Source organism: Clinocottus analis, unplaced genomic scaffold (assembly GCF_023055335.1).
Source record: "Clinocottus analis isolate CAN_PGR_092001 unplaced genomic scaffold, fCliAna1.0.p SCAF_25, whole genome shotgun sequence".
NCBI lineage: Eukaryota > Metazoa > Chordata > Actinopteri > Perciformes > Cottidae > Clinocottus > Clinocottus analis.
Genome location: NW_027175987.1, coordinates 4795177 through 4816441, shown reverse-complemented (window position 1 = coordinate 4816441; position 21265 = coordinate 4795177). Strand labels below are relative to the sequence as shown.

The window sequence follows — 21265 nt, the reverse complement described above, 5'->3', positions numbered from 1 at the left end:
CATAAACAACAAAATCAACATGACTGAAACACCAGCTGCAGCTCCCAACAGGCATTCCCCTCTCTCAGCTCTCTGAGTGGCGTTCTTTCCCTGCAAACATGTGCTTGTGCACGACACACACACACACATACACACTCACACAAACACACACGCACGCACGCACGTGCGTGCACACACGCACACAAACACACAGTGCAATGAGGCCTTGACGGTGCTGCCTTTCAGCAAATTCATTCACAAAAGGCAGGCCTTGTCTAGTGAGCCGGGTACACGCCGCACAGAGAGAAGGGATCCGATGCTTCATTCACAAATGAACACTTTTTTTTTTCTGCAGCCCCCTCGAAGAGAACATAATCCCTCCCTTTAATTCCACATCCAGCCTCGACACCCCTAACCACAAAGGTCGGCCCTAGACGTAAACTAAAAACGCAGATTTTTGGCTGGTCTGCTCCAAAAACCTCAATATAGCGCTCCGAACACCACTGAGCAAAAGCTTCCCGCAGCCAGCGTATTTTTAAGGGGGCTGCTCTGATGCGAGGTTGCGACAGAGAACAGCAAGCGTGGGTCAAAGTGATCTGTTTTCTTGACACCGGTTCACGGCGATGGATTTTGAAGCCGTTCAATCAGGGTTTCAAAACTCCAAGTCGAAGAGACAATGACATCAAACAGCAGCCTTAACAGGCACCTTTTCAAAGCAGCCGCCGTGCCCGGGGAACGGCTAACAAAGGATGCTGTTGTTCACTGCGGGGACCATGCAAGCTCTGCATGCACTGCCATTTGTAAGCTCACCCTGAGTTAATTCTATGTTTATGCAACTCTTATTATAATCCCTCTTTCCAGGAAGCGCGCACACACACACACACACACACACACAAACACACACAGTGCCCCTACCTTTCCCCTTAGTAACCAGGCCATGCTATGGATGACATACCATGTAAAGGGCCTTGAGTACCTTTGAGAACGCTATAAATGTATTGTATGTATGTCAAAATGTATTATTATTATTATTATTATTTCCTATGGTGACCCAGGGGTGTGGTTTTGGTCCTTGTCTGGCTTTTCCTATCCACACACAGCCGAATGACCCATTAGACACCTGCCTTCTCCTCGCTTCCATCTTATCAAGCTCTTAATAATTTAAGTAAATCAGAGGCCAAATCATTGTTTCCTCTCCAAGACTTCTGGGTGAGTGGAAAAACACTGTAATGATTTCTCAAAACAACAGTGAAGGGAAAAAAAGAAGAAGATCATTTGTGTCTCATCGTTTCGCCCACATAGAAAATCGTATATTCAAATTCTCAAAAGTAATGCTCTAGTTGCAGTGGAGAAAGAAAGAATGTTTTGGGTCGTTGTACTGAAAAACACAGACACACAGGCAGACAGGCTGGGTCCGATGGCAGCGCTTAAAGAGACAGTGTTTATCTGTCCGGCTGAACTCCATGACTCGGGCTCCAGGGTCTGCTAGAACCATCTGCAACAGAGGCCGCAGCTGACGCTCGGGTTTGGTTTTGGGCCCAGGCCTAGCGGAACCAGACCGAGCACACGCGCACACACACACACACGCACACACACGCACACACACACACACACACACACAGTACTACTGCTACAGCATCCAGGAAAGATGAGCAAACTCTATTCAGTAGATTTTAGGGATGGCTGGAGAGACAGACAGCCACAAGATTCAAAGAGGTGCTTTCAGCTCAAATTCAGTTAGAAAAAAAAACTAAAAACATTCATTTAAAATCTCTTTTTAATTTACTGGACAAAATCATAATGTGTGTCACCGAAGAATTTATTTGACTCGGGGCAACCCTGATGCATACTAAACATCCAGATGTACAACACAGACACTTAAATTTGCATTATACTATTGACAGACAGCAAAGGGCAGGTTGTATTTTACCGTTTATTGGCATCACGGAAAGATCCTGACGCCAACCTCTATGTCAGTCCTCATAGTTGTGTGCGTGTGTACTTAAACGCACAACGTGTGTTGCCTGGCTGACTTTCTGCGTGTGTGTGTGTGTGTGTGTCTATCTGGGTGTAGCTTCTGCCAGGATAAGCCGTTGTGATGATGACTCTTGTTCTTGCTATAACCCAACCACAGCAGCAAAACAGACACACAGAGGCCCCCTAATGTTGCTACTGCGTCAGAACGCCAATAAAAATAAAAAAGTTTTGTTTATCACGTAATGTGTAATATGTGTGCACACACACACACACACACACACACTACATGATGCACACAAACAAACACACACAAAGGATGCCATTCTGCCTTAGGGTGTATGACTGAGACTTAAAGCAATGTTCTTTTCTGTCTAAGCACCTGATAATCCCTGTGGGCTGGCATCACGCAAGGGAAAGTCAATCTCTCTCTTACAGCCGAGATACATTGAGGGAAAAGTCAAATATTCTTCCCATTTCCGCTGGGTGTACTAAAGCTCTGAGCACATGTGCACGTGTGTGTTATTTACCTAATAAATATATCTCCCTCTATTTATAAACCTCTCTCCATCTGGATGCAGTGGACATTTCCCCCAGCCTGCACCTGGAAAAAGTAACCTGACCAAACGCTTTACTAGGAACGAGCTAATGTAGTCACAAACACGTTCGGCACACACAAACTGCATGTACGCTCATGCGCATACACATGTATAGGCAAAAAAAAAAACTTGCATATTCACAGGTTCGCCAGAAACACACAAACACCATCAATCATCCAGCCACCTACAGCTTCAAGCGATGCAGAACACAACCGTGTCTTATTAGAACCACCTCAGAAAAATACACCTCTCAGTGCTTCTTTTTCACCCAATCTCCAACTTTCTTTCTTCTCCACACTCCATTAATGTGTCACTCTATCTGTCTTCACACCGACAGAAAAGTGGTCTCGTACTCAGTAAAGTATTTTGTCACCGCTTAAATAGTCCACCACTTCTTGGTATGTGACTTGGCATATGATCTTTGTTTTTATTTAACTGGCAACCCCTGCGAGAGCTGTTTTGTCAGAATTGCCTTGGCAAAAACAAACAGGAGTGTTACATGCATCACATTTTCTGCTGAAAAAGGTTTTATCCTCAATGCACACACCTGTGTATGTGTTTTGAAAGCATGAAAACAGGAGCGGTGTCAAAACACATACTTGGCCTCAAAACAAATACGTGTCCTCCTCGTTTAGCAACGGCTTCGGGCGCTAAATGAGGAAGCCAGTGATGCTCCTCGACCCCCGTTTACTTCAAGAGAATGCTAAATAAGGTCGTGCCCTTGCTTGTTGCACACGCAGACCAGGCTGTGTGCTAAACAGGACCAGATGAGGTCCAGACAGTTTTTTTGACATTGCTTTTACATTCACGGCACCTGGCTGACACTTTTATCCACAGGGAATTTACAATAGGATAAGCGGTTGAGTGTGCTTAAAGATAATAGGGATTTGAACCGCTGATCTTTCACCTCAGCACTGTAAACCAACGTAAACACGGAGCTATACTACTACTACGACTACTACAACGACAACAACTACAACTACGAACCTGTATGCCCAGCTATGAATGGCAGTGTGCAAACTTGTTAACCTAACTGGGTTTAAACACCAAGTCCTATCAACCAGCAATCATTATTATTACTATGTGCTATTATTTCACATGAAATAATCTCATGTGAATCACTCAACCATGCTAAGTAAACAGGTTCCAGACAGACTGTAAAGTTGAGCTCAGGTTTTGAACATTGAATAATCCCTTCAATAGAAAAATAATTGGCTATTAGGTGCATAAAGACCCGGGCACATTATTTCACCCCAGTGCACTGTTTCCAAAATAATCAGCACTTCAGCATGATTAGAAACGTTGCTCCATGCTGCCGCTGCTGCAAAAAATATCTGTATACATTTTATTTTTATGCAACACAACCGAGATTTAGTAAATTAAGTTGATGGATTTATTCTACATGTGAAATGTACAAAAACAAGAAATGTGTTGTGGACAGCTGTTTGTTCTTTTATGTCAGCTTGGGAAAGATTTGACTTGATGCAGCTGTGTAATCATTGAGAACAGAATGTGATGGAGGCTGTGAAAACACTATGGACTCATTTACAGCAGATGAGATTAGAGGACTTATTTTCATTTGACGTTATGTAGTCTCATGCCTATATAACAACTTTGTATTTCATGCAATTGATTAACTAATCAAACCAACTTTAACTGACCATCAGCCATGAGCTTTTGTTTTGTCCTATGGTAGTCTTTCCCACTGACACTGCACTTGCTTGTAAGCTGAACAACACTGTTTATGTTTAATAACGAGACAAACAGAGTTGCAGGTGATGTTTTGCAAAACTAAAATGTCTCGACATATTTTGTCCTCAGCAGCCCAGCTGCTTTTTCCACAGGGGATACTTTCCATAGTGGAAAAATACTCCAGCCCTTTTTGTTTGATCAACTTCCAAACACAATCATCTCCTGTGTGCAAAGGTTATTGAGTGTGTTGAGTGACCACAACCCACTGTCACCGAGGGATGATTTGTTGTAGGTTGGCAGTTACATCTCCAATCGTGTAATGATGGCCACCATCAATAACACAGCAGTGTTTATGGTGGCATTAAAAGGTGTGTGTGTGTGTGTGTGTTTGCGCACGTGTGTGTGCATCAGACATACATAGTGGAGTTGATAGTGGTGTATCCAGAAGGACACTCTGGAATACAGGCTCCGTTGTGGATGACATATTCGTGACAGCCCAGCTCTCGGTCCTGGATCACCTTCTTCGTCTGCTTACACTGGTTGTGGAGCTCCTGGATTTGAAAAACAAAAACAAAAATGCTTACACCCGCGTATGTCGTTTACTGGGTCCACATTGGAGCTAAACAGTACACGAGTTAACCTGAAGACGTTTAGTTGTTACCAACCTGGCAGAAGGAGAAGCTGACACAGCGCCAGCCTCTGAAGACATAGTATCCAGGTGGACACTTTTCCACACAGGTGTTCCCATGCTGGAGATTCCTGCAGGCCACACAGGTACTTGCATTACCTGGCCCAGCACAGCCACCCAGACACTGGTCATGGCAGCACTGGCCCTGGAGGCTGCACGCACTGTGCTTACAGTTGTCCAAGCACACTGAGGAAAAGCAGAAGGAGAGAAGAAAAAGTAAGGAGGTGGTTAACATAAGGTATGGTACACATGGACTCAGTTATTTTGGCCCCAATTAGTATCACCATGAAGATTGTGTTTGTAACCACGAGTGAGAGAGCAGTGGGACCGAGCCAAAGTTCACAAATACACATAAATACCCTGCAGAAGCAAAGTAAAAACAAATACCAAAATATAAGCAGCACAGACTTGCATGAAGGCATGGATACGTCTCTGTCTCAGTGGCTCTGTTTAATGTTCTAACAGCTCACAAAACGTTCAAACAAGAAGGGGCGGAGGAACCCTGTGGTCAAAATGGTCACCAAGTGGTGGTTTGCTCTGATCTGTGAGCAGCGAAGGAACCGCATGCATGTTTGCTGTGGAAGTACACACACATGAACGTGGCTGCAGGAACTATAAACAGGTGTTCCCAGTGAGGCCTTGTGGTTCCTTGTTGCCTTTTTAATGTTGTTGCTGCGGCCGCTCAAAGAGAAAACTGGAACTGCCATCATAATGAGCACAAACCTGCAACTGAAAAACATTTGACCCTCGCTTGAACATCAAACAAAACTCACCCAAAAAAATAGCACAGAATTATCAGTGATTTCCTCGCTGCGTGAATGGCGGCTGACTGATGTTTACGTCACTAAATTGAGACAAACAAATGCGTCAAATTAACCCCCACAGTAATGTAACGCATATATCTAGCCGCAGCTACTGAATTGGGTTCGCGATGTTGGATCAACAAGTTGAATAAAGGCTACAATTGCACAACCTCTACTCTGTATCTACGCTGTATTCTGTGGTTATGTTTTACTATAAACAGCTAGTTCGAAACCTTTCCACTGAATTTTGCACAAAAGCACACTATTAGACAAACGCTAATTAGCACACAATCAGACTAACTCAAAACCGTAATTTGCACGCAGACGTGTAATTGGACAATTACGGATTGCAACCCAAGCATCCATGACGAGCGAGTGTCCACAAATCACACCTAATGACCAACAGCAATAGTCTGCAGCACCATGGAAACAACCTTAATTGTTATTAGGTTTAGCATTATAGGTCATTGGCTCATGTCAGGTTTCATTTGACCTATTGAGAAAGAGCATTTGGTGAAAGAGCTTGAGTGTCAATTGTGATTGGATTAGCAGTAAGGTTTGACCTGTTCCCTGTAATGATCTAATAAACTAGCTGTTATTGCCTTATCTGATGGCCAGTAAAGACTCATTACATTTCACCTTATACCAGCCACGGGGGCAAAGAGGATAGGAAATCACCATATGAAATGTGTTAGTTAATGTCAGCTTTGACATCATGTGTTAACTGACCCAGAGAGTGTCAGGGTAAGACGCAGATCGAGATCAAATAAAAGGCAACAAACACTATTACCATCATTTAACCCTACCTTTTATAGGCAAATATATACTGCATAAAGAACAGGAAGATTCTGTATCCGGGCGTATTAACTTTTGATAATAAAGTTATCTTAATCATAAACAAGCCTAAAATAAAAAAGATGGACTTCTGTCTTGGTTCTCTGGCAGCTATCACTTTGGGAAAAGATTCTTTTTTTTTCGAGAAGTGGATCATACTTTTAACTTGAAAGTGAAAAGGGTGCAATGTATGCCAACCTTCATGGGATGCTATCTCTGTGAGGACATCCCATGAGCTCTCACTGCCAAGGATACAGCCAGGAACCCCCCCCCCCCTCCACCACACACACACACACACACACACACACACACACACACACACACACACACACACACACACACACACACACACGAGGGCTGCCCATTGTGCTGCCTGAGTAAAAGCAGAGAGGACAGACGGGGTTGTGGCAGGGGGAGCTGAGGGGTGGGATATTGAGGTTAAAGAAAAGAACAATGACAAAAGGGACAGAGGGTCGAAACCACAGAAAGGGGGAATGACTAATGTAAGAAAAAAAAACAATTTTCAACCTTCCGGGCTAGTTCATGCCGGGGTCGCTCCACTGCATTTTCTTTACTGTGAGCTCGTAAACCCAACACTGCACACAGTCGTCTCTGACCCACAGAGAAAAAATGCATAGCTCTTCTCCAGCCCTCCCCCTCCCGTCTGTCTGCTGTGTGTGTGTACATGCTGTGACCACGGCATCACATAACAGGAGGAGGGAGGGCTGAGACTGCTAGCAGATCCAGCTCCAGTTGAGGATCCATGCCCGAGTGCCGCTCCAACCTCAGATCCACCCTCAGCTTCAGCCAATGTGTTTGCTGACTGGGGGAGGCAGCCATTCAATGGCCTTCCATGTTGGGGAGGAGAGAGACGCCCAGGGTTAACCCTGGCCTTGCTGGGGCAGACAGGGGGCAGACGCAGCCAAGTAGCCAGCATGCCAGGGAAGACTGCCGCTTTGGGTGAATTACAATGAGCTTAAGACTGGAGCTGGGCCGAAACAGAGAGAGATAATTCAACTCATTACAACGTCATGAAGAACAGTTGTTTACATCCCAGTGTTGTATTAATAGACACGTATGATGCACTACCGTGGTATTTTTTTGTTGTTGTTATTATTATTTTGTTCTAATCCGAGGTATATGTACCATTTTTCTCTCATGTAGCTATCTGATCTCAGCACAGCACTCTCAGTGAGGAATACTTTAGAGGCATAACTGCAGCAGCGTTATTCTCCATTCTACTCACGCTAGCGCCGGGATACACAAGCTAGCTGCTATGCCAAACATGCTCCAGTCAGCTCACTCATTCATTCATCCCCTCCTCCTCCTCCTCGTCCTCCTCTTCCTCCACTGTCCTCTCTAACCCTCCTATCCACCACAGCCTCACCCTGCCCTGCACCACTATCTATCTCTCTATCTGCCTGCCTGCCTTTCTAGGCCACTCAACCCCTCCCACTTTCATTCATACAACGCCTTGTTTTGTTTTCATGCTTGCTGGATGGGGGGGGGATGGATGGAAGGAGGCATGGATGGAGGGATGATTTCCCTCGTGCATCAACAACAAGAGGAGGAGGAGGAGGCGGTAGCATCCTGGAGAGCTAATCTCTCATTAAGCCGAACACACACACACACACACACAAACACACACGCACGCAAACTTCACTGTGTCATTCAATAATTTGCTTGCCGCTTCCTTATACACAAACACAAACACACACATAGTTCCTGTGAGAGTTTTAAATGCAAAGGTGTGTTGTGTTTACCTTTCATATGGCCGAGGCAGTACGGAGCCCTGGCTGTACAGTCCCCAGGGAAGAAACATGGGAAAAGCCAGGCAGCCAATCGCGTGCAGCCACACACAGCAACACTTCCTGCTCTTAACACATAAAACCTCCCCTTTAATTGCCAGTGTTGTCTACAGGCGATGTGCTGGGAACAATAACAAACACGTTTTTCCCCCAGAGCCATTTTACTCAGAACTACGCACACGCACGCACGCACGCACGCACGCACAAACTACTGGATTCACGTTTACTATATTTGGCCACGGTGGGAGTCCTAAGCTTCAAAAGCTCTGCTATAAATGCTGAGTGATCTGATGTAAGACATTTGCCCTGAGAGAGTCAAGGAGAGAGACGGGAGGAGGGGAACGAGTGTGAACAACAACACACTGATTGCTGGGAGGGAGAGAATGATACTGTCATAAGAAGCGTCCATACACATGCAAGCAAGCACACTAATAGACAAATATGTTAAGGCAAAAGACTGTTTGTGTTCACTTTTATGGCCAAAAGGAGTGTAACAGAGGAGGGAGAGCAGAGGGGAATACCGTAAGCTGAGGAGCAGGATTGAGTGATATTGAACTTTCCCGACTGACGATAACTGGCCTAACTGTAGCGGCAGTAACCTCTATCCTGCACAAGGACATGCTGAGATAAATACATTGTAGCGCAATGGTTTGTTTACTTTTTACATTCAAAGCTTCTATTGATGTTTTCGAATGAAACAGTGTATATGTGTGTGTGTGTGTGTGTGTGTGTGTGTGAGACTGAGAGAGAGAGAGAGAGAGAGAGAGAGAGAGAGAGAGAGAGAGAGAGAGAGAGAGAGAGAGAGAGAGAGAGAGAGAGAGAGAGAGAGAGAGAGAGAGAGAGAACACCACTGCTTTCAATGTTCAATAAGAGGGAGGCATATTCATATATTAAAAAGTCAAATAATGGTAACATGATAGGGCTCTGATGCCTTTTCCAGTTTAAAATAAAAATATTTATATTTGCTCTGCTTTTAATTCTATCTATATATGAATTTATCTGTATATTTTTACCCTCCCCCCTCATTCCCCATTATTAAAAGTCCCAACATGCCATAACTAGTTTAGTAATATTATGCAGTTCTGAATATGTGCAAAAAGGATGAATGGAAAAGTAAACAGGCATGTTCGTCCTTTTCCTCTCTAACAGCCACTCCCTCTCAGGGTTATTGACACACAGATAAAGAGCCGCCATTATGCAAGCTACTTACCAAACACAGGGAACTGAGAGGTGTCTATGAGGTTGCTCAAGTGTACTTGTGAATTTGAAGATGTTTCACTCTGGTTACAATAAAGTGTGGGGTGAGGGGCAGTTGATCTGGGCAGACACACTAAGCATGTCCGAGCAGTATGTGCAATGGGCTGAAAATGACCAAGTTTAAGGAATTGGTGTTTATGTTGTGTGCGTGTGTGTGTGTGTAGTCAAACAGACGTCAGCTTTTGGATTATTATGGGATGTCGAACATATCCAGTCACGCTTTAAAGCGTGAAGTTAGGATTGTGTGAATGGAAGAATTAGAAGGTTCTTCACCTTCACCGTAAAGACCTATTGATCAGCAGATCATTGCTGTGCCTCAACATTCACGAGGGGCTGTGCGTTGGCCATTTATGGTGTGTGAGTGTGTAGTGGGCGGGACTTAAAAAGGAACCAGTTGCGCACATGTACAGGTTGATTTGGGATTAGTTAAAGGGAATTGCGCACTGGAAGACATACACAAGGTTGTATGAATCAAATTGTTTTTGTGTGCCTGTATTTCTTCTTTTGAACGTATATGCAAACATTTATTGTGGACCCTCCTGTATAATGAATGAGACCCCCGGGCTATTGTTCGAATGGAGAAGTGTCGATACTACTTGGTACTAGCTTATTTGTTCGATTGCTCTTTTCCTTTCTTTTTTTCAAAAGGTATCGAGTACCGATACCTAGCTACTCATCACTCAGTAATGAGATTGGGTGGTTCACATTGCCAAGACACTGGGTCACAGCCACTGCACTGCAAAATGTGAAAGACAACGCAAAAAATTCATACTGCGAACAATTCTGCCAATTTCTGTTTACAGGTTTTAAGAGTTACTCATTACATTAGAATTCAGCAAGATATCAAAGAACAGTTTTTTTTTACTCACACATTTGCACACAATCACACCCCTTCCACACGTCTGCATGCCTGCCTCAACATGTCGAGTTGTTCACGTACATAAACAGTACCACTCCGTCTACATCCGCATATCAAAGAAAGATGGGCTGTTAATGCTGGTAACGAGGCTCTTAAATGCACACCATCTAAAACGGAATCCAATAACATCTTCTTCGTTCCTGCCAACAGTCATTAAAATGACAAGACTTCAGCACTTTGCCACTAAAAAAGCTTGATCAAATCAATTAGAGGTTTCTTGCTTTGCTCAAGGACAATCCAACAGTTTTTGCTGAGAGAGCAGAAACTTGCCGATGTAACTGCCGCAAGATCCATACATCTGATCACAAACAACCTTCCCTGATCTCCAGCCTGCTGCAAACCTGTTAAGTCAAAATCGGTACATACAAGAGCAATAAAACTTATTTCATGTGATATCTGTTACGTGTTTTTCAACAGCTGCACTAGCAACAAATACTTAAGGTCAGGTCGACGGGAGTCATGAGTGACACACAACACACACTCTCACACACACACACACACACACACACACACACACACACACACACACACACACACACACACACACACACACACACACACACACACACACACACACACACACACACACACGTGTCATGAACACACGTAGACATGCAGACCGACAAAGTGAAAGCGTGAATCTGGCTGAATGAGCGTGGTTTTGCTCCATGCTTTGTCTCCCTGCTCATTGATTTCCTCGTCTGTGTCTTTCTGTGCGCTGGCCAGCCCTGCTGGCCCATCTTGTTACCATGGAGATGAGTCCAGACAGAGACTGTCTGCAGTAATTAGCTGCATGCTCCCAACAGGCGTTTTCTTAGATTCCCCTCTAGTCATCGTTTGTGTCTTGTCTTTTCATCGTAAAGCTACACACTCTCCATCGCCCTGTCCCTTTAAGCTCTGCACTCTTCTCTCATCTCCCTGATTTATTCCCCCTCTCTCTCGTCTCCTCCTCTTGACCCTTCTCTGCCAGTTCCCTTTCTCCACCTGTCCCGCCCAGCCATGGTGTCTAGCCCCAGGTGACAAATTTGCTCCTCCAGAAAGCCACAGCCACTAGATCTCATTACAGACGCTCGGGATGGAGCTACAATCAATACGTCCCACTGACGGCCCTCTTCGCCACTCCCTTATCCTTCTCTCCTCCAACAGCTCCGTCGTAACTGGCCTCAACACCCACCCACCCTCATCCCTCCTTCGCTCTCCTCCCAGAGCCACATCTTTAATTTTGTCACACTGCCATCAGCTGCAGCATTTGCTGCCGGCTGCATTTTTTTTTTACTGACATCGAGGCGCAAACATGAAAAACACACACACAAACAAAGACAGACGCACGCGCACACAAACACACTTCTGCAGTCAACACAAATTATCTCTCTCTCGCACACACAGACATAACTGAGATCATCATATTGTGTGTCACACACACACACATCAGGTTTTGCTGACCAGACAGTTTGGTGACAGTGGGAAGGTGATGGAGAGATGCGGCGGACGTGAATATCCATCTCGAGAGCAAGAGACCTGCATCACCGGCCTCATGATTTTCCTTCACAAGCGAGAATCACTCATATACACGTGTGCGTGCACACGTAAATGCGCACACACACACACACACGCACAAACACTGGCGAGCCTGTGGCATCCCTTGAGGGAGACATGCGTCACACAATGTGGACGAGAGATTGGGAAGCAATCAGAGTCGACAATTTCAGAGCGGTTCCAGGTTGACTCGTACGGTGTTTGATGGGGAATTGTGATTTCTGCTGCTGCTGACTCGCTGCAACCTTCTGACCAACAAAGACCTTCTGTGTCCCTTATAGGAAGTCAAATTAGAACCAGTAAATCCACTGGAAAGTCTCCATTTACCTTACACTGAGACTGGTTTAAGAAAATACTTTTTCATCCTCCAGACTAATAGACAAAAAGGTCTGGCTACTTCCAAATATCCTGCAGTTCCAACTCCTACAATTTCAGAAGGAATTCAATTACTGAATTACTCAAACAACACTAAACACTATTTTCTATTCTAGCTCTACACAAAAAAAAAAAAAAAAGATCTGCAGACAGTGATTACACATCTTTAACTGAACACTCCGAAGTGCAGTTAGATAAATACTCCTCCATCTAGGTAATTTAATCAGTGGCGCTGAGTGGCAGCCCAGTCATGACTAAGGTGTTTTTAAGCCTTCCCTTTCTGCCTCAATGGCCCATTATCTCCTCATATTAGCCACAGAAAGAGGGATGGAGAGAAAGGCACATCTCTCTCTCTTTCTGTCCTCAGTTGACACAGAAAAAATGTGTATCAAAAGGCTGATTGTCAGATTCTCTCTCTTTCTACTCACCTCTTCCTTTACTCCATCTTTCTCTCTTTCATTTCCTCCAACCTCTACCTCCTTCGCTCTTTCCTGGCTGTCTTGTGTTTCAGGGGCCTTGAGTTCAGCTCGCCCTTATGACTCTGCGTTGTTGGGTATTGTTGATGCTTATGTTTGTCAACCAAAAGTACACTATCCCAATTTTATGTGATAATTAGTCAATAACTAGTGAGTCCACTAAAAGACAATGAACTGGCAACTATTTTTAAAACAAGGCTGTGAACAATGTTCCTCTTCTTTGTTTTGTATGATGCTTAGCTGAATATATTTCAACTTTGGTTGTAAAGGGCATCTTTCAATATGTGTTGTCATTTTATACATAGACAATTAATTAATCACAAGGAAGCTAATCAGCAGGTAATTTAAGACTAAATAAAAGATAACAATTAGATAATAAGATAATCATTCTTTTCACTGCACTTGTGTAACTTCCATAAAGCTAAAAGAGGCTATCTATAGAGATGCACAGCGACAGAAAAAGATGTAGCAACAAGCATACGGGCAAACGACAAACTCACATGCACAGACAGAAGAAACAAATCCCGTACAGGTAAACACAAACAGAGTCTCTCGGCAACGGAAATCAGGAGAAATGAGGAGATGAACAAACACAAACAAAGACGCAGACACAAGTGAAGTTAATCTCTTGGGCACAAACAGACACACAAGTGACATGCTCCCGTGTTTCTGCCGGCCGGCCAGCTGCACCGAGCAGTAGGCACAGTGTGGGGGCTTGGGCGGGATGGCTGCAGTGCAGATGCTAGCTGCCCTATTTCATATTCACAGCATCGCACGAAGGAGAGCTACAGAACACAGGCGAGCACACACAAGTACACATACGCATGCATTCATGCACAAGGAGCAGAGCAACTGATGGTTAGAGAAAGGAACAAACACCTCACACTCTAACATTACTGCACGTGTTCCTTTTGAAGTTTCAGAACAGATGCTAAATCCTCCAAATGTTGGAATATTAGAAGAAAGGCACAAATAAAAATCAATCAAATAAAAATCACAGATGTTGCTTTTGTTCTGAGTCACTGAGTTAAGAAAACAAGTCTTTTTCACAGTATTAAGTGCCCTCGGTGCTTTTTGTATCAGACAAATCTGAGCACCTCATCCCACCAGTCTCCTCCCTCCATTCAGTCATTCATATCCCACAAAGCCTCAGGAAGACTATTTATTCTGGAAGGAAGGAGGGAATCTCTCCATCATTACTGGGAGGAACATGCTTGTCACGAGGGGTCACAGACACACATTCCCTCATTTTATGTCAGAAACACACCGATCACATACCACACACACGTGAAGTTCTAGTGTATTTCTTTTGTTCATAGCAATCCTCCCTTCCTGACCTCTGACTCCAAGGCGTGGGAACAACATTACAGTTGCTGGCACTGACTTGTACTGTATTCAAGGATAATTATTATTTCTTATGTGCTTGAAATAGTCACATACATTGACATTTTAATAAAGTGTCTTATAGCTTCTCACTAAGACCGACTCGCCGTTCTGATTTCCATTTTTTATTCACAATGCAGCAAAACAAACATCTCTTCTGCTTCAAGCTGATTAAATGAGACACTGCCAAATGTTTGCAAGTCGATGAAATACAGATCTGGTTGAAACAATTATATCCTTAATCACTCTAAAAAAAAAAAATTCAATACTGACAAAAATGGTGCAACACATTGTCTGAAGCGCCAGCGATCATGAAAGGTACTTGGGATATAAAATCGAAAAACATGGTGGTCATAATGTCTTTGCCCACAAATAGTGATGGAACCGTGGTCATCAATGCAAAGTCATCCCTCATCGCCTCACTTTAAGTTGCTGAAGCCTCAGTTTGACCTCAATGAGACTCATCTTTCCATCAGCAGAGTGAGAGGCCAAGGAAAACAGCCGAGAAGACCGACCAGGGGTCTCCTAGGCCGGTGAGCAGGGACAGATTATGGAGAGTGTTAGTCATAAGAACAATAGTGTAAACTCAAATTCAGGTTCAAATGCGCCAAAGGAATTTTGGGAAAATTGGGAGATCTCCTGCTTCTGTTTCCTCAAATCTATGATCATCCATCGGTCTGAACACCTCCCCTTCTTCCTTTTGACCCCGACAAGAAATGTTGTGTGTAAAGTCTGTGGGAAATATGAAGACTGTAACCAATATTGGGTTGTGTAAGTTTCAGGAAGAATAGGTTTACAGTTTCTTAGGATCAAGAAAAACATGTAAGACATGCGATACAAAAATGTCCAAATCACTGTCAATTAGTTTTGAAGGCAACAAAAATGCCATCCTGTTTAATTGGCATTTGTGAACCACGAACCTTGAAACCAGGTGGTTAATCAGAATACATCTCTAACTTCTAAAATAAGCTATTACGGCTTCACAGCCAACACGATATGGTATGGATCGCTCAGGAGCTGGGGACGAGAGCATCGGACAGATATGGACGTTTTTAGGTCGTCTCTACTTAAGATCAAATTCTAATCAAAACTCATTCGACATGTGCTGACATGATTCAATCAATCATCCCGACACCTTCCATCAACGATAGGACGGATTTCTGGCACCAATGTGTGTCTGCGTACAAGCATGCATAGAAGGTCGACTATAATGTTCCATGACAAATGAATAGCAAGTAAGACTTCTAAAATCCTTTATACAAAAGCAAGCTAAAACATTGCCTTCCTGTCTCGAGTTGCAAAATTGGAGGCATTCTACACGGTTTACACGGCCATTGTCTGTGCTCCTCACTAGACAGGATTGATATGTCTGCTGCTGCTAGTTAGGATGATGGCCTGCTGTCTGCCTGCCAGTCCACCCATCAGACGTGCCCCTGTTGTAATGCTAATGCAGCGCGTGCCACTCTAAAACCTCCCCTAATTAAAATCCTAGTTCCAATAACCGCCAGTCTAAAGAGAATTCCCATAAGCCCACAATATTAACTGCTGAGGCAGAGAATGAAGCAAGATTACGTGCGCGTGTCCCCGTGTATGCATGCGCCTGCATTCGCGTGCCAATGACAAGCATTACATATGGGATGCTTGGATGCAGGATTTCAAGCAATAACAAAAAACACAAAAATCTAGCATGCAGGCAGATTTTACGCCGGCATGTAGCAGCATCTATAGTGTGCTGGACGGGCCATGAACAGATGCTTCCACCAACCTATTTGTTCATGCGGTGCTCTGACATGCCCTCAGCCAATACAGGAGGGAGGAATGGAGGCTAGGGCCGATGCAGCATGTGAAAACAGAGCATGGTATGCAACCGAATGCATCGACGCACAATTGAAGTGAGCGGTGGATGGAGGAAGGGGGCCAGGCAGGAGGACGAAGCTCAAGGGTATAGGGAAGGAAGGAAAGAACTGCCAGGGAGAGCTAGATAAAAACCTTGTGGCGAGAGACAGAGGAAGGGAAAAGGATGCATATGCATCCTTTTCCCTTCATATGCATGGGACCACTGCGAGGGAAATGATTAGCAAAGAACCACACAAGCAAACAGCATGGATTTAACGGTGCGGGGTAAAGAGCTCTCCATTTCGGTCCTCCTATCCCTCACTCACTCGGTCTGATCGGTTAGCTTTGACAAACACCCCTCCCCCAGGCTTGTTTTTCTCTCCTGGTACAGGCATTCGTGGGGCGTCACCTCAAAAACAAGATTAAACCCTGGACACGTCTGTTACCTAAGGAGGGCCATTAGGGATAGGAGTTCTACTCGGTTACTGTTCATATTTATAAAATGTTTGGATCGCAGGATTTATATGCCTTAATGTTATGTTAATTCATATTTTAAAAGCTGCTTTTGAATGTGATTATTTTTTAAGGTAATTATTAGAGCATTATTCATCATCTCGATCAGTACGACTGAAAACGGTGAAACGCAACATTTTGAACGTGACAATAATTTCGGAGGAGACAATGGAGTGAAAGTGTTGCTGAGTCTTTGTGATAATCACAAGCAGGTGCGCTTTGGATCGTTCTGTGCATCGTTAATCTTATAAAGGGATCATTGCGCTGGCTGGTATGTGGTCTCGACATTGTATAGATTGCATGTCTCCTTAAAAAAAGGCGCAAATTAAAATCCCTTAATTCTACATGGACAATTATATTTAAAGTGGTCGACGCCTTTCAACCAAGATTGGTCTTTATCATGGAGCAACTCCTTTAACACGAAGAGGGTGGGTCTGCGAATTTGACTGGATAGAAATTTGTTAAACCTTTAGGAAGCCACAGAGAAGGGGAAGTGAGCGACTTTAAGGCAACCGCTGCTCGATCCTGATAAGTGTAGTCCAAATTTGATCGGAACATGAAAAGCAAATAAACAAACAAAATAAAACAATCAATACGCTGTAGGTTCCACTATCTGCAGCAAGTTTGGAAGTGCCCTTACTCATGTTTGATACCCACTTACACCCATTACGTCTCTGGCTGCGGCCACTGCAGTGGAAGAGGTGCCTTTTATTCTGAAACCATTCATATTATTAAGGCTGCAGCTCAGGCATAATGTGAACATTCGCGGCAGAACAGAGAGAAGCTGGGTCCTCAGCCAGCCTCAGCTACATGCCAAGCTCAGGCACACGGCGTCCCTTTAGGGGCCTGACAGAAGAAGAAGAAAAAAAAACAACTGAAGGATTTGCACAGCGGGATGACTGCTGGAGAGGAAGGGTCCAACCAAAAAGGAGTACCCGCTTGTATCATGTGGCCATATGTGCACGTGTGTGTGCACATACATAATACATGTATACCGGCGTACAGGACAAAGAGTAATGAACACAACACATACATTAGGAAGGAGAAAGGGGTGCCAGGGGACTAAAGCGGTCCTGCTTATCCTTGGGGGTGCAGGTGTTGTCAACACAGGCCCCTCTAGCAGGCAGGAGGCCTGAGTGAGTGAGTGAGTGAGTGGGTGGGTGGGACACAAAGAGAAAAGCCTTCCCCTGAAACACAGCAGCCAGGGGGGAAACAGAGACACACGGACACTACCTGAGCCTCACAGAGAGCTTTGACTCCGACAACGTGCATAAAATCACATTTTTTCATAGATTCTACGTTGCAATTTCACTATCTTGATTTTCTGTCCCTGTAATAAACACTGACCCCTGTGCTTACCAAAGCTACATTAAAAAAAACCAGGAGAAAGTGTTGTTTACCGGCGGTGTGAATGGGTCGATGGAGAACATCGGACTGAGATCTCCCTCCCCGCTCGCACAGCCACAGTGTCATGTATCCCTGAAGGTGCTGTGAGCTAAGCCTTCAGCTTTACTGCAGACCATCTACTTTTTTAATCAGAGATGCCTTAAAAAAGGTGCCTCTCAGCGGCTCCTAGCCCGTGTGGACAATGACAAATGACAATTTACCCTTAATCTGTTTTCCCTTGTTTTAGCAAAGAGAACATTTATCATACACATGAAGGTTATTGACATTTAACAGGGCACATGTGCTCACTAAGGATGGGAAACATGTCATTACTTCCATTGTTTTTAAACCTGCCGGAATCACTCAAGAACAAACAAAGGCCAAACCAACTGCTGAATGAGTTTTTAGTTTAGTTTCTGTGGTCAGCTTCTAAATATGATACTTGCTTTAACACCACAACACCACTGCATAACAGATGTGATTCTCTGCCACAGAACACTGAAAAGGCAGAGTTACACAGCTGTGTGTGTGTGTGTGTGTGTGTGTGTGTGTGTGTGTGTGTGTGTGTGTGTGTGTGTGTGTGTGTGTGTGTGTGTGTGTGTGTCTTTTTAATACGATTTAAAAGAGTAGAATGAGGGCTAAATTAAATCAGTGCTGAGGGGAGAGCCTGGGCGGTCAGGGGAACAGCGGTTAACAGGAGATGGTAAACAGGTATTGGTGATTGATGCTATCAGCAGCCAAAGCAGCGTTCACTGAAGGACCTGTTGACAGAGTGTGTGTGTGTGTGTGTGTGTGTGTCTTTTGAGCAAATGTTACATATATTACACATAACAGAAAAGGAGGAAAGTAAGCTACTACTTTGTTTTAATTAGGTCACTTGCATATTTGATTACTTATTGGTTATGAATAAAAGAGGTTTTTGCTATGAGCTGTTATTACTTTAATTAATCACTAATTACTGGCAGTTACAGCAGTTTTTTTAACCTATTGGAAGTCACATTAATAATCAATAATCAGCATCAGTCTAACATTCAAGACCTAGAGATGTGTGAATAACGTACCAACTTTACCAATGTTAATATATTTTGTATTGATCAAACTCTTAACAGTGATTCATTTGATTGTCCTTTCTCGCATGAGTTTAGTTCATAAATTCAACTATAAAAGTTGTAATTAGCGAGGTAAATAAATATATGCAATATTTGGAAAGCTTGAGCAAATCTTCTCTCATACAGTCATCCGACGGCTCAGAGCGCCATACATCACCACGGCTATTTTCCTGCAGTCCGGAAAAAGTACTATTGGCACATTTATCTCTGTCAGTGGTACACATGAGACGAAGAGACTGGAGCATCTGTCTCTATCTACACATACACATACTGTCCACAGTATGGAGTTATGGAGCGCCAGACAGTCCCTCCTACAGACATACGCCCCGTCAAACAGAACTGGGGGCCGGGTTTGTCATCCAAGCTGTTCTCTGCATCCATCTCTCCATCACTGCTAACTAACCCTCAGAGGGGTCACACTTACACAAAGGCAATCATAGACACACACACACACACACACACAGCAGAGTGCTGACTTTGAACTGCATAAACAGAACCATTAAAGACAGGCCGTGTTGTTTAAAAGTGCACTGCTGGACACTCGGGCTTGGGTTCAATCCTCCACTTCCACACAATTACTGATCAATTCATTTACACATCAATCAATTAAACTCTATGGTCATTGGCTCTGCCTAGATGAGGGTGTAAACATGTATTCTGGAAACATCTTTCACTATAAACCTCTGAAATGACCAATGACACAATCTCAAAAATAAATGACGAGCCTCATAAAGGTTTGGTATTGGATCCATTTGAATTAGCTTTGTGTGGTAGTTTGGTGTAGATGGCGTTTTCTAAATGTTTCCTGTTGTGTTTTTGTTTTCCCTGTTCCTTTATTCTTTGCTGTTTATTTGTTCAGAGTGATGTTGAACCTCTTTAGTGATTCAACAGATCACAGTATAAAGGTACGTAATTCTAATATGTGCACAGTTTAAACTGGAACCAACAACAAATATCTGAAAGTAAATGTGTTTTTCTACTAACAGGAGCCACGCCCAGTTCCTTCCTAGGTGTTCCCATTCCTGCTCTAGGAGGAACTGAGGGATAAACACACAAACACACTAAATAGGCCCCAATTCTGGCCTGCCTCCATGCACAAGCACACACAAACAGATATTCACCTCTGCTCCCAAACCCCCTTCTACCCACAAGCCCTTGCAACCAATTAGTTTAGTGGAATTGGCCAGAGGGACGGCCCTCTGCCTGGATCGGTTGAGGCAGGCGGCAGGAAGAGAGATGGTGGGCGATAAGGGGGACATACACCACCATTCCTCCTGGGGGCTTACATTTTATCCAGGTGACAAGTAAAGCCATTTGTTTTCACATGTGTCAGAAACCTCAGTTGCCCGCTCAATCTTTTAATTCCAGCGCTGTATCCCAAAAGCTAAATCAACTGAAAAAAAGAGAAGAAATCTGTCGGGCAGCTCCAAAATGGACGTTTGTGTACCGGGTCAATTGGCTAGATGGACTGGTAATGCCGGTCAGATGTTGGTACAGTACAGTACACACAGGCAAACTAAAAGAGGAAGACCGACAGCACATGACGGCAACATTCCTCGCGGGAGAAAAAATAAGTAACTCATTCCACTCTATCTCTGTCAAGATACCAATGGCAGGAGGAGTAGTCAGAAGATATATGGGGAGACAGAGTTGCGCACACACAAAAGCGCAGGTGCACTACAGTTCATCCAAAACACCAGCAAAACATAGCTGCGAGTCATCTGTGTCATGTGTTTGTGAGTGTGTGTGGAACAGACAGCAGAGTGCAGTATGTCTGGCTGACAGACAGCGAGCCGAGCACCAGAGCAGAACCTTATTTAGCTGCAACAAAGCCATCACAAGGCCCAGAGCAGCAGACACTGGAGAGAGGAGGCGGCAGCCAAGGCATGCTAAATATTAGCCGGGCGTCATTCTGCTCGGTGATACACACACACACACACAAACACATGCGTCGTAAGAGACGAGCGCACTAGCTCATAGTCTAAATTAAGGAAGAGCTATGGGTGTTACTCCGTGTCATCTTCAAAATACATGTATTAGGAGGCTGGCGTAATAGAGGCGGACATTTGGAGTGGAGTGCAGTTTCCTCGTATTGGCA

The 21265-nt window shown here is 44.1% G+C and overlaps 1 protein-coding gene across 1 annotated transcript in view; it reads right to left on the bottom strand.

Moving 5' to 3' along the window:
* Nucleotides 1-21265, bottom strand: part of insrb (insulin receptor b) — a 78563-nt gene that overhangs the window by 20428 nt on the left and 36870 nt on the right. The window contains exons 3-4 of the mRNA XM_068591564.1: nt 4910-5118; nt 4662-4795 (exon numbers count right to left, since the gene is read on the bottom strand). Of these exons, the coding sequence (XP_068447665.1) occupies nt 4662-4795; nt 4910-5118 (343 nt within the window). The remainder of the gene's footprint in view (nt 1-4661; nt 4796-4909; nt 5119-21265) is intronic.